At 39.6% G+C, this 14,330-nt stretch overlaps 1 protein-coding gene across 15 annotated transcripts in view; it reads left to right on the top strand.

Moving 5' to 3' along the window:
• The window catches only part of ABHD18 (abhydrolase domain containing 18), a 55,017-nt gene that overhangs the window by 32,494 nt on the left and 8,193 nt on the right, over positions 1-14,330 (top strand). For 10 of the 15 annotated variants that reach the window (XM_070047608.2, XM_070047605.2, XM_070047607.2 and 7 more), the window contains 5 exons: positions 102-188; positions 2,413-2,438; positions 5,139-5,277; positions 7,110-7,199; positions 8,158-8,259. In XM_070047608.2, coding sequence (XP_069903709.1) covers positions 102-188; positions 2,413-2,438; positions 5,139-5,277; positions 7,110-7,199; positions 8,158-8,259 — 444 coding nt within the window. Of the gene's footprint in view, positions 1-101; positions 189-750; positions 1,415-1,916; positions 2,016-2,412; positions 2,439-2,653; positions 2,708-5,138; positions 5,278-7,109; positions 7,200-8,157; positions 8,260-14,330 lie in introns of those variants that run through there. The other 5 variants (XM_017347566.4, XM_070047613.2, XM_070047606.2 and 2 more) reach the window with 5 other exon arrangements.

Here is a 14,330-nt window from a genome sequence, read left to right as displayed (position 1 = left end):
TTTATTATTATAATACCTTAATCTCTCCACATTTTGTTGCCATATTCTCTTTAACAGATGTGGTTATTATATTCTTTCTGTATGTCATTTTTTTTTCTTAGCATTACTGGAGGCGACGAACACTAATGGCCCGCCCTATGATTAAAGAAGCACGAATGGCTTCTTTGTTGTTAGAAAACCCTTATTATATCCTTTGGTGATACCTAAAGAATCTTTTCTCTGGTCTATTTATTTATATATTCGGTCATCAAAAGGAGTGATAGATAGTAACCAACTTTTCCAGATTACTTAAATTTAGTCATTGGTTCAGAAAATACTTGAGCAAGAATAAAATGAAAGATTATTTCGGCCGGCGCCGTGGCTCAATAGGCTAATCCTCCACCTGTGGCACCAGCACCCTGGGTTCTAATCCCGGTTGGGGCACCAGATTCTGTCCCGGTTGCTCCTCTTCCAGTCCAGCTCTCTGTGGCCCGGGAGTGCAGTGGAGGATGGCCCAGGTGCTTGGGTCCTGCACCCCATGGGAGTCCAGGAGAAGCACCTGGCTCCTGGCTTCGGATCAGCGCGGTGCGCCAGCTGCAGTGGCCATCGGGGGGTGAACCAATGGAAAAAGGAAGACCTTTCTCTTTCTCTCTCTCTCTCACTGTCCATTCTGCCTGTCCAAAAAAAAAAAAAAAGAAAGAAAGAAAGATTATTTCATGCCTTTTAAAAGCTAACATAAGGATTATACTAATGTTTAATGAAGAAAAGTTGTATTTTCTCTTTTTTTTTTTTTAAGATTTTATTTATTTATTTGAGAGGTAGAGTTACAGACAGTGAGAAAGAAACAGAGAGAAAGGTGTTCCTTCCATTGGTTCACCCCGCCAAATGGCTGCTACGGCCGGAACTACGCTAATCCAAAGCCAGGAGCCAGGTGCCTCTTCCTGGTCTCCCACGTGGGTGCAGGCGCCCAAGCACTTAGGCCATCCTCCACTGCCCTCCTGGGCCACAGCAGGGAGCTGGACTGGAAGAAGAGCAGCCGGGACTAGAATCCAGTGCCCAGATGGGATGCCGGCGCCTCAGGCGGAGGATTGGCCAAGTGAGCCACGGCACCAGCCCCGATAAATTGTATGATAAATTGTATTTTCATTCCTTATAGAATGTATTCTGGGTTTTAATAATTAGCCTTTGTTACCAAGGAAACACTCATGTTTTAAATGAATTTACTGGTTGAGGTTTAGAACAGTTCTTAACTTAATTTTCAAGATAATCTCAAACTATTCACAAAAGAAGAAATGAAACTGATCCATAGATATAAATGTTCATCATTACTGGAAATACAAGAAATGTAAATTTTAAAGAATAATTACAAAAGATTTAAATTACAGTTTACAAATTCCTATTACAAAAGATTTAAAGAAACAACAATAGAATACAGGTGAGGCTACTATGATATGGGCACCCTTGTTCTGATGACTGAAAATAAAATCAACCCTTTGGGAAAGCATTTTACCCACAGAATATGTCACATACCTGACAGAGTGATTCTGATTCTGAAAAATTTATTCTGAAGTACTAAGAAAATAGAAAATGATAGAAAAAAGGTCCTTGTGCAATAGTTAAGTATTATTAGTAGCTTGATTGTTTATAATAGAGAAGTAGTTGTGTAAATTGTTATTATTTTAATACAGGAATTTTTATACAGTTAATTGTGCTATGGTTATTGCTCTGCCATTTGCTATCCTTGTGACCTTAGACCTATTACCTTTTAGTACATAGGTCTCTCATTGATAAATTGGGATAATTTCTCAAGTTATTGAAAGTATTAAATACTTAACACTGTCCAGAACATTACTAGGTAAATAATAAGCATTAAGTTGTAACTGTAAATTATTACTAAAAATTCACAATAATTTATAAAAATTGTTTGTGCTGCCAAGGTAGGACACGGGTATGCAAAAAGAAAAACCACTCCGAAAATAGAAAATCTAAAACAAAAACCGCATGAAGACAAATGCTGGGAAGAAATACATCAAAATGTTAGTATGATTATCTATAGATGAAGTACTTTTTCTTCTAACATGCTTTTCTATATTTTCTATAATAAACATAGAAATGAAAACAACCAAATCAATAAACTTCATTTTAAATTAAAGTTGAAGTTTGTACCACCCTTTGAAAATACTGAAAACATTAATTTGGACACTTTAAGTGGATGAATTGTGTTGTACATGACTATAACTGAATAAACTATATATTTAAAAAGTAATTAAGTTGAAAAATGTGAGAAAAACTTGACAACCTACTTGATAACTGGAAAGTAATTATTTCAGTACTAAACTGTGTTACAATTTAGTTTGATTAAGTTAATGTGTTTTAAGACAAAGGGTAGATTTAATTATTTTGAAATTTTCTCTTTGACGCACATTTTTAAATGGCTGCAGGAAGCCCAAGGACCAAGTGTAAGTATATATCACCTTCATTGCTATATTTTTTATCTTCAATTTTTAAACAATATTAAAATTTTTAGTAGCCTTTAATGAACTAAATTTAAAGTACCCAAGTATCATTGGGAAAATTTTTGTTGTAAATTTTAATATTGATTTTAGTTTAATTTCCTTTTTAAAGTATACTTATTTTGAATAAACACTACTCTTTTTATTCTTGCAACACATAGTATAGAAAATCTGAAGATAAACTTTCTGATCTTTTAAAATGATGAACTTTGAAGGTAATTGTTCTGCATTTTTGTAATCTATACTTGATATGGTTAATTTAATAAATATTGCACCCTAGACATTGAGAGCACAACAGTAAAACAGGATCCTTTCATCAAGCTCATATGCTCATAGATGATCGATAAAAATAAGGTGACTTAGAATACTTACCAATGCCATGAAGGAAATAAAGCAGGGTATAAAGAGAATGGTGCTGCAGTGTGACATGATGAAAAGGTGAGGACCTGGAGGAAGGTTAGCCCCAGAGAATGAACAGTAAATGAAAAATCAGTGTAAGCCAAGGTAGGGAGAATAGTGCAAGAGAAGGTCAGGGAGGTAGGCAAAGGCCAGATTATGAAGGGTGACCATGCTTAGAATTTTACGAAAGTGCAGTAGGAAGTGTCTTGAGGGTTTTAAGCAGATGAGTGATCTGATGTATATTTAAAAATTTTTTTTTTTTTTTTAAGATTTATTTATTTGAAAGAGTTGCAGAGAGAGACACACACACACAGAGAAAGAGAGAAATCATCCATGTGCTGGTTCACTCCCCAGATGGCCACAACAACCAGGGCTGGATCAGGCTGAAGTCAGGAATTTTATACAAGTCTCTCATGGGGTCCAAACATTTGGTCCCTCTTCAGCTACTGCTCCCAGGTCATTAGCAGGGAGCTGGATCTGAAGTAGAGCAGCCAGAACTTGAACCAGTGCCATATGGGATGCCAGCATTGACAGCCACAGTTTAACCCACTATGACACAATGCCAGCCTCCAAGAGTGACTTTTTAAAGAGTAACCAAAGTGGTGGCAGTGGAGATAGAAGTTTTCATGGGTTCAGAATAAAATTTAGAAGTTGAAGTATTAAGACTTATTGATGAATTGGTGGTGGGAAATAAAAAGTTAGGTAGGACTTGGACTTGTTAAATTTGTGATGCCTGTTACTCCTGCAAAGTAGAGAAATCAAACAAGGAATTGGAAAGTGCTAGAGATACAGATGTGAAAGTTCCATGTTCTGTGTTATCATAGGTTGAAAGAGGTATAGATTAAAGTAGGGTGGGGTGTATACTATGGGTAATTTAAAATGACCCTTCATAGCTTAGAATGAACTTCACGAAACCTTGTGAAAAATTGAACTCCATAGTAAATAGTTCAAGAATTTTCACTCTGCAACCAAGTCCTGAATTCAGAACAAGGTCTGTCACTTTTATCTGTATGTTTTTGAGAGTCTGATAGACTAACTTTATAAATGACTCTCTGCCCCAGAACCTCATGTCAGTAACTTCTATGTATAAGTGCAAATTGGGGTGAACCTGAGAATTTAAGGCTTCCTCCACACAAGAACAAAATAAACAAGACAATTAGGTAATCATAAATGAAAATTGTTTGAGGACAGGCAACAAAGAAATAAATGTACTCTTTTCTGATGAAGTTTGAGGTTTTCTGTTTTTGTTTTTGTTTTGTTTTTGATGAGGGATAGTATAATTTCTAGCCTTTGGAACTTAGAACCTTGAGAGGACTTGGGGAAAATAGTAGACACATGCTCACTGGGGGCTAGGGTTTGCTTTTTCATACTTGGCATTCCTTATGGCACTTGCTTCCTTGTATATAATTATTACATGTAGGCATATAGTAATCATTGATTAGTGAGTTTTTGTACACTTTGACAAGATTTCATCCAGTAGCCAGTTGTGGAGGTCTTTATACAAATTACATTTTGAAGAATAGATTCTAATTTATTATTATTTAGTAATAAAATGATGCTTTTGAGTCAAGATGATTCTGAAATCTAAAAGGGTATATTTAAGTACTTATAAGGAAATATACTTCTATGCAGTTTCAATTTAAAAAACCAGAACATTCCAGTTGAATTGTCCCTTTGTTAATTAAAACATGTATTTTTATAAAAACATTTATTTCTTATGTTTTATTGTATGTATATATTGTGTATTTTGTGAAAATAAGATTTCAGTAATGGATGAGCTTGTTATCAAGCTGAATTATTTTATCTCTTTTTAGAAAATGTTATGCTTTAAGTTCTGTTGTAATAATTTCTTTCTAAGGGGGAGGACAACTGTAAATTTGTTTTTCCTTTTACCAGTGATGATAATTTCACTAAAAATTGGTAGCATAAAAATATTTTATGTAAATATTTAAATTTTTAAGAGTGCTAGGAAGTAAATAAAATAGTCTTTTCTGGACTTCAAAATAGTTACTGAAGTAGTTGAAATTCAGTAAAGAGTATGTTATAGCAAGCACTTTTTTTTAAAGTCTTGGGTGATAAATATATAAAATAATATTAGCAGCATTCTAATTCTATTAATTTATTACATTATTGCACTTAGCTGTGTAGTCTTTTAAAAGGAAAACCTGAGGTTTGTCTTCTTTTTGTAAATTTTTTGTATTAAAATGTATAAAATAAACCATTTTCTGTTTTGTTTTGTGAGGCTAGGAGGTCCAGCTTAAAAAACGTGTCTGATCTTTTTGTGATGGGAGGAGCTCTTGTTTTAGAATCTGCAGCTCTCTTGCACTGGCTAGAGAGGGAAGGTTATGGACCTCTAGGAATGACCGGAATATCCATGGGAGGACATGTAAGCCTTTTCATTTCAACTCATATTTAATTGTGATTATGTTTATAAGTGCTAAGGAATCTAGTTATCTTAAAAAAGATTTATTTATGGCTGGCGCCGTGGCTCACTTGGCTATCCTCCGCCTGTGGTGCCATCACCTCAGGTTCTAGTCCCGGTTGGGGCTTTAGGTACTAGTCCTGGTTGCTCCTCTTCCAGTCCAGCTCTCTGCTGTGGCCTGGAAGGGAGTAGAGAATGGCCCAAGTGCTTGGGTCCCTGCACCTGCATGGAAGACCAGAAGGAAGCACCCAGCTCCTGGCTTCGTATTGGCGCAGTGCCAGCTGTGGCAGCCATTAAGGGAGTGAACCAATGGAAGGAAGACATTTCTGTCTGTCTCTCACTGTCTATAACTCACTCACTCTTTCTCTCACTCACTGTCTAACTCTGCCTGACCAAAAAAAAAAAAAAAAAAGGCCAGCGCCGCGGTTCACTAGGCTAATCCTCCGCCTTGCGGCACCAGCACACTGGGTTCTGGTCCCGGTCGGGGCGCCGGATTCTGTCCCGGTCATCGGATCAGCGCGGTGTGCCACCGTAGCATGCCAGCTGCGACGGCCATTGGAGGGTGAACCAATGGCAAAGGAAGACTTTTCTCTCTCTCTCTCACTATCCACTCTGCCTGTCAAAAAAAAAAAAAAAGATTGAATTATTCATTTATTTGAAAGAGTTACAGAAAGAGGTCATCCACCTAGTGGTTCACTTCCAAAATGACCCCAACAACCAGGCTGGGCCAGGAGCTAGCAACCAGGTGCCTCTTCACGGTCTCCCACGTGGGTGCAAGGGCCCAGAGACTTGGGCCATCCTCTGCTGCTTTCCCAGACCCATTAGGGAGCTGGATCAGAATTGAGGCAGCCAGGACTCAAAACTGGTGCACATATGGAATGCCAGCACTGCAGATGGCAGCTTACCTCACGACGCCACAGTGCTGGCCCCTAAATTCACTTTAGATATAGAATTATTTTTAGTTTTGGTAACAGCAGGAAAGATTCTAAACTTTCAATCCAATTATGATATAATACTGTTATTTTTTGTATGATTTTTATTAGACATTGATTATACTACTCCACAGTCCTATCTTAGATAGGCTACTTAGTATTTTATTAAAAGTTGATTATGAAATTTAACAATTCAAGTCTCAAGTATAAATTCCCACTTTTGCTATTAAACTGGTGAAGATAGCTGAATTGGAAAATAGCTTTTTTTAAAAAATATTTTTTTAATTTTTATTTTAAAGGTAGAGTTACAGAAAGATACAGAGACAGATCTTTCATGCACTAGTTCACTCCCCAAATGCCTGCAATGGCCAAGACTGAGCCAGCCAGAAACCAGGAACCTGGAACTCCATCTGGGTCTCCCATGTGGGCCCAGGGACCAAAGGATTTGGGCCATCCTCCAAAGCTTTCCCAGGCACAACAGCAGGGAGCTCGATCAGAAATGGAGCAGCTAAGACACTAATGGACTCCTGTACATGGGATGCCAGCATCACAGACAGTGGCCCAACCCTTTATGCTGCAATACCAGCCCCTATACTGTTTTCTTTATATGGAAGATAATACTCCATTCTTCATTCCCCTAAAAGACTCAGCCGTTTCATGAAACCTTTTCTGATTCCTCCAGCTGAAAGTAATTTTTTCTCTTCTCAAAACCAATACATTACATTATCTGTTAAATAATCTGCTTTGTAGTTCACCAATTTCTTGACGTCCTCAGACAACTACAAAATCTGAGGTTTTATAGTTGTGGTTTTGCTATATCTGAGCAAGCCACATGAATAATAATTATGCTGTGTTATGTTACAGATGGCCTCTCTAGCCGTATCCAACTGGCCTAAGCCCATGCCTTTGATTCCATGTCTGTCTTGGTCCACAGCATCTGGGGTCTTCACTACGGTAATTAAATTGCAATTAATATTTAAATCTTATTTATGTGTACATTTTTACTTATTTATTTACTTGAAGAACAGAGAGACAGAGAGATCTCTCATCTGCAGGTTCACCCCACAAATACCCAAAATAGCCAGTGATGGGCCAGGCAGAAGCCAGGAGCCTGGAACTTAATCTGAGTTTCCCATGTGAGTGTCAGGGGCCCTCATCTGCTGTCTCCCTGGCTGTGCATTAGCAGAGCCCAGCCTTGAACCCAGGTACTCTGATGGGATGCAGGCATCCCAAGAAGTGTCTTAACCACTATGCCAAATACCTGCCCTTGCAATTAATATGTAGATAGCTATATGTGAATATAATTAAAAGTAATTGTCCTGGGTGTCCACATATCCGCCCCTGAGTCTGATGATTCATAAGAAGGAACGCACAAGACTCAACACATAGTCCTACTCACACCTAAGACTAGCAAAAGAGTAAAACCCAAAATCATCAAGAGACGAAGAAGCACATAAGATGAAGTCTTGAGATCAGGAACCACTTTGTAAGAGTCCTCTCCTAGTGGAGTCTTACAGTTGGTGCTTAGTTCCTCTATCAGTAAGTTCTACAACATGTGTGAAGTGTTCTCTATCATTGAAGCTGGCCTGAGCCTAGCAGTCCAGGTATTTATGTAAGGAATCAGTGGCTTAAGCACACTTTGCCTAGCATCTACCAGAATTCTAGAAGGAAGGCAGGTGTTCAGCAGAAACTATATGCGTGCATGGTGTTGGCACAGTGACCCATTTTACCATTATGGAAAGTTTTATATTAAAGAGCTATTTACTGGTCAAGCCCCTAGACTCCAGTCAAGGGCCAAACTTACAAACATACCTTGGGTAGGCAGTCACAAGCCTCCTGTACAGCAATAATAATGGTATTGGGCAAAATACTTTATGGTATAATTTGATCTTAATTTAGTTTATTATTTTAGGGTGTGTTGAGTAAATCAATTAATTGGAGAGAACTGGAAAAGCAATATTATACACAGACAGTTTATGAAGAAGAAATTATTCACATGCTTGAATATTGTGGAGTAAGTATTTGAATTTCCATATAACATGAGGCGGAAAAATTGATTGTATAGCTAATGATTCACGTTTTTAAACGTTCACATTTTTAAACAAAAATTTTAAAAAATACACACACTATTTTACTTTTAAAGAACCGTTATTTTCAAATAAAACAGATACAGAAAATCATGCAAAGCATGTATGTCACTAGATTTATTAAAAGGCAGACATACCTGTAACTACCACATAAGTCAAGAGTAGAGGGGCCAGCGCTGTGGCATAGTGGGTAAAGCTGCTGCCTGCAGTGCCAGCATCCCATATAGGCACCAGGTTCCAGTCCTGGCTGCTCCTCTTCCTCTCTGGGTCCCTGCACTCATTTGGGAGACCCAAAAGAAGCTCCATGCTCCTGGCATCGGATCAATGCAACTTCGGCTATTGTGGCCACATGGGGAGTAAACCAGCAGATGGAGGATCTCTCTGTCTCTCTCTGCCTCTGCCTTTCAAATAAATAAATAAATATTTTTTAAAAAAAGAGTAGAACTTGATCACCAAATCCAGAATGTCCTAATCAGAAGGCATTTCTCCCTCCATAATTAGTAATTATTGTCTTGAATTTTATAGTAATTACTTCCCCTTTATTTGAGAGGTAGAGTCACAAACAGAGATGGAGAGAGAGAGATAAAGGTCTTCCATCCACTGGTCCACTCCCTAAATGGCCTCAATGGCCAGAGCTGGGCTGATCCAAAGCCAGGAGCCAGGAGATTCTTCCGGGTCTCCCATGTGAGTTCAGGGGCCCAAGGACTTGGGCCATCTGCCACTACCTTTCCCAGACCATAGCAGAGAGCTAGATAAAAAGAGGAGCAGCCGGGACTTGAACTGGCACCCCTTTGGTATGCAGGCATCATAGGCAGCCGCTTTACCAGCTATGCCACAGTGCTGGTTCCTCCTTTGTCTAATAATTTTACTCTCCAAAGGTGCTTCCCTACTCACTCTAGTTCTTTTATTTGCTGTGTCTTTTAACCAAAATATTCCCTTCCTTCACTTTGTTTTCCTTGTAATGTATTCCTTATAGAACTCAGGTTATTTGACTGTAGAGTTTCTCACAATGTAGATTTTCTGATTGCATTATCATGGTATAGTTCAACATGTTGCTCTATATTGCCTGCAAATTGACAGCTGCATCTAAAGGCTTGGTTAAATTCAGTTTTGATTTCTTTCACAAGACTATAAGAGGCACATAATGTTTGTCTTCATGTGTGTGTGAGTGTGTGTGTTTGTGTGTGTGTGTGAGATAAGCTTCCCCTGATGCTTAGTGGCTGTATCTATTATTTCACTGAGGATTGCAAAATGCTGATATTCTAATTCTATATTTTCTTTTTAATTTATTGAATATTCTCATAAAGAGTTTTGTCCTTCATCCATTAATTAATTACCTAGTAGTTCGTAAAAGAGATTCCAAAAGAAAAAAGGATCTTTCTACTGTCAGTGAGGACTTTTTACTTCTAATTGCATCACTAGGAACCTCACGTTTTAAAGATTTATTTATTTGTAAAGCAAAGTGAGAGGGAGGAAGGGTGACAGAGAAAAAGACAGATAAGCAATTCTTCTATCTGCTGGCTCATTCCCCAAATACCTGCAACAGCCAGAACTGGGCCAGGCTGAAGTTAGGAGCCAAGAACTCCATCTGGGTCTCCCAAGTGGATGGCATAACCCAAGTACTTGGGCCATCATCTGCTGCTTCCCAGGCACTTTAGTAGGAAGCTGGGCTAGAAATGCAGAGTAAGGGCCAGAGCTGTGGCTCATTGGATAAGGGGTCATCTGTAATGCAAACAACCTATACAGTTCTAGTCTCAGCTGTTCTGCTTCCAATCCAGCTCCCTGCTAATGAGCCTGGTAAGGCAGTTGAGGATGACCTAAGTACTTGGGTTCCTGCCACCCAAGTACTTGGGAGACACAGATGGAGTTCCAGGCTCCTGGCTTCAGCCTTGATTAGGCCCAACCTCTGCGGCCATTTGAGGAGTGAACCAACAGATGGAAAATCTATTTTTCTCTATCTGCCTCTATCACTCTGCCTTCAACATAAATAGATAAATATTAAAGAAAGGAAAAAAGGAAAGAGAGAAAATATTCTGGATTTGAACCAGGTATTCCACTAAGGGATGAAATCATCCAAAAGATGTGGCTTAACCTACTGTACCCAATGCCCACCCTTGAACTTCACTCTTAAAGAAGAAGGTCTAGGAGCCGGTGCTGTGGCACAGTGGGTTAATGCCCTGGCCTGAAGCGCCGGCATCCCATTTGGGTGCCAGTTGGAGACCCCGCTGGTCCACTTCCGATCCAGCTTTCTGCTATGGCCTGGGAAAGCAATAGAAGATGGCCCAAGTCCTTGGGCCCCTGCACCCACATGGGAGACTTGGAAGAAGCTCCTGGCTCCTGGCTTCGGATAGGTGCAGCTCCGGCTGTTGCGGCCAACTGGGGAGTGAACCATTGGATGGAAGACCTCTCTCTCTCTGCCTCTTCTCTCTTTGTGTAACTCTGACTTTCAAATAAATAAATAAATCTTAAAAAAAAAAAAGTCTATTTGACATAACCTCAAAGCATGGTTATTTACTTTCCTAAGAACTTTATCACAAAACAGCTTTACCTACTGGTTAGTTCTTGTGTCCTACTATACATAGAGTCAGAAAAATAAAGGAAGCTCATAAATTTTAGTCATCTGAAAAGTTAATGTCTTTATTTATTTATTTTAAAAGATTTATTTATTTATTTGGAAGCCAGAGTTACAGATAGGCAGAGGCAGAGAGAGAGACAGAGAGAAAGGTATTCCATCCACTAGTTCACTCCCCAAATGGCCACAGTGACTGAAGCCAGGAGCCAGAAGTTTCTTCTGGGTCTCCCCTACAGATGCAGGGTCCCAAAGACTTGGGCCATCTTCCACTGCTTTCCCAGGCCATAGCAGAGAGCCAAATCAGAAGTTGAACAGCCAGGACTTGAACCAGCACCCATAAAGGATGCCAGCACTGCAGATGGCAGCTTTACCTGCTACACCACAGTGCCGACCCCCGTAATGTAGTCTTAACAGCACTTCTTAACTCAGAATCAGTTCACAGTAATGAATATACAGTAAATGTCAAGATGAGTTCCTTACTGTTTGTGTTTTCCCAATCAAAAGGAGATACATTTGTTGATGTGCCACTCAGTAATTCTAAGACCCTTTGATCCTTAAATTTCTAAATGTTGCTCAACTTCCTTTCTCTTTAATATTTCTGAGATCTGGATGGCATTAGTGATTTGTTCTGGTTGCTAGTTTGTTGGGTAGTAGTTTCTTCCCCTTGCCTTCAGCCAATTTTTAATTCTTTAATTTTATTTTATGGTCACAGAGTTTAAGCATCAAAAAGTGTAAGAAAAATATATATGTATGAGGGTACTTTAAAAAACTCATGGAAAATGGAATTTTTAAAATTTTATATTGGTGCAAAAAATGTTGGGGTGTGTGTAAAATGGAGTCTTCAAAAAGTTAATGGAAATGTGTTTTATGAAAAATTATGCAAAACTACACATATATATATCATTGCACATGTGTAAATTCCTGGAAATATTGCTGAGTCAAAGGACCTATGCATTTGTAATGCAGTTAGATTTTGTCTAATTCTAGTTCAGTCAATATAAGCTACACAGTGAAAGTTCACAGTGTCAATATGTTATCAAAACTGTGGATTTTTTTCCCATTAACTAATAATGGAAAGTGGTACATTTTTTACTTAATTATGAGTGAAATTGAGCATTTTTTACACTTAATAACAATTTGTGTGGGTGTCCCTTTTTTTTTAAAGATGTACTTGTTGTGGCTGGCATTGTGGCATAGTAGGTAAAGCCACCACCTGCAATGCTGGCATCCCACATGGTTGCTGGTTCGACTCCTGGCTGCTCCACTTCCAATCCAGTTCAATGCTATAGCCTGGGAAAGCAACAGAGGATGGCCCAAGTCCTTGGGTCCCTGTGCCCGCATCGGGGATCTGGAAGAAACTCCTGGCTCCTGCCTCCTGGCTCCAGATAGGTCCAGCTCCAGCCATTGCAGCCATTTGAAGAAGGAACCAGTGTTCTAATGGAGGACTTCTCTCTTTTTCTCTTTCTCTTTCTCTTTCTCTTTCTCTTTGCCTCTCTGTAACTCCACCTTTCAAATCAGTCAATCTTTTTAAAAAAATTTTTTTAAGATGTATTTATTTGAAAGTCAGAGTTACAGAGAGAGAGAGAGAAAGAGGTCTTCCATCTGATGGTTCATTCCCCAGTTGGCTGCAACGGCCAGGAGCTTCTTCGGGTCTCCCACGCGGGCGCAGGGGCCCAAGGATTTGGGCCATCTTCTACTGCTTTCCCAGGCCACAGCAGAGAGCTGGGAAGTGGAGCAGCCAGGTCTCGAACCAGTGCCCAAATGGGATGCCAGCGCTGCAGGCCAGGGCGTTAACCTACTGCGCCACAGCACCAGCCCCGATCTTTTTTTAAAATTTTTTTTTCTGTTCTTTTTTTCTTTTTTTTTTTTTTATTTGACAGGCAGAGTTAGACAGTGAGAGAGAGAGAGGCAGAGAGAAAGGTCTTCCTTCCGTTGGTTCACTCCCCAAATGGCTGCTACGGCCAGCGCACTGCGCCGATCTGAAACCAGGATCACGTGCTTCCTCCTGGTCTCCCATGCGGGTGCAGGGCCCAAGCACTTGGGCCATCCTCCGCTGCACTCCCGGGCCACAGCAGAGAGCTGGACTGGAAGAGGAGCAACTGGGACTAGAACCCGGCACCCATTCGGGATGCCAGCACTGCAGGCGAAGGATTAACCAAGTGAACGGCGCGGCCCCAATCTTTTTTGAATTTTCAAATGCCCAGGGCTGGGCCAGGCAAAACCCAGTAGCCAAGAGCTTCATCCAAGTCTCCCGTGTGGTTGATAAGGATCCAGGGACTTGGACTGGCTTCTGCTGCTTTCCCAGGCCATCAACAGGGAGCTGGATTGGAAGTGGAGCAGCCCATACATGAATTGTTGCCCATATGGAATGCCAGCATGCAGGCTATGACTTAACTTGCTACACCACAACACCAAACCTAGCAATTTGTGTTTCATTTATGTGTATATACTTTATTTTTTCCATTTGTGGTTTTGAACTTTTAAAAATTATTATTCTAGCTCTTAATAAAGTGATTAGGCATTTGTCAGCTAAGTTGTAAATATATTTTTTCAGACTGATTTTGTCCTTTTGACTTTGCTTTTAGTATATAACAAAGTTTATTTTACCTTAATTGTGTTGTATTTATAAGTCTTTAAGCTTAGAATATATTATTCCGATTTTCATAGGCTGTATTTGTAACATTTTTAAAAGATTTATTTTATTTGAAAGGCAAAGTGACAGAGATAGAGAGATCTTCTATGAGCTAGTTCACTACTAAATGACCACAGCAGCCTGGGCTGGGCCAGGCTGAAAACAGGAGCCTGAAACTCCATCTGGGTCTTCCACACATTTGGCAGAGACTCAAGCCTTTGATTCATCACTTGTTGCTTCTCAGACAACATTTGTTTTTAGTTGGATCGGAAGTGGAGGAGCCAGGGCTCAAACTGGCACTCACTCCATTAGGTGATGTGGGTGTTCTAAATGGTATCTCCATTTGCTGTGCCACAATACCTATCTTTCTGATAATTTTTAATTCCTAATTCAACCTGAGAAAGGGATATAGAGTGGCTGGTGTCTTCTAATTTATATTACTGCCAGCATAAACTCGTAAGACTTGCATAATTTCTAAGGTTTAAGGCCGATTGTGGATTTCAAAATTTTGGCAATAAAATCATGGTACATACTAAATGATCCTCCCTACTGTTTAGTAGGAAACATTTAGCAATAAGTTATTAATCCTTTATCTTAGTCCTCAGTTAAATTTTGGTATCTCTGTTCTTTTTAAAAATCATGGTAGGGGCCAGCCCTATGGTATAGTATGCTAAGCCTCTGCCTGTGGTGCCAGCATCCCTTATGGGCACTGGTTCATATCCCAGCTGCTCCTCTTCCAATCCAGATCTCTGCTATGGCCTGGGAAAGCAGTAGAAGATGGCCCCAGTGCTTGG

This window comes from Oryctolagus cuniculus, chromosome 8, assembly GCF_051225735.1.
Source record: "Oryctolagus cuniculus isolate XC-2025 breed Fujian yellow rabbit chromosome 8, ASM5122573v1, whole genome shotgun sequence".
In the NCBI taxonomy this organism is placed as follows: Eukaryota; Metazoa; Chordata; class Mammalia; order Lagomorpha; family Leporidae; genus Oryctolagus; species Oryctolagus cuniculus.
Note: the sequence above shows the minus strand (reverse complement) of the source record. Positions and strands in the feature narration are given on the sequence as shown.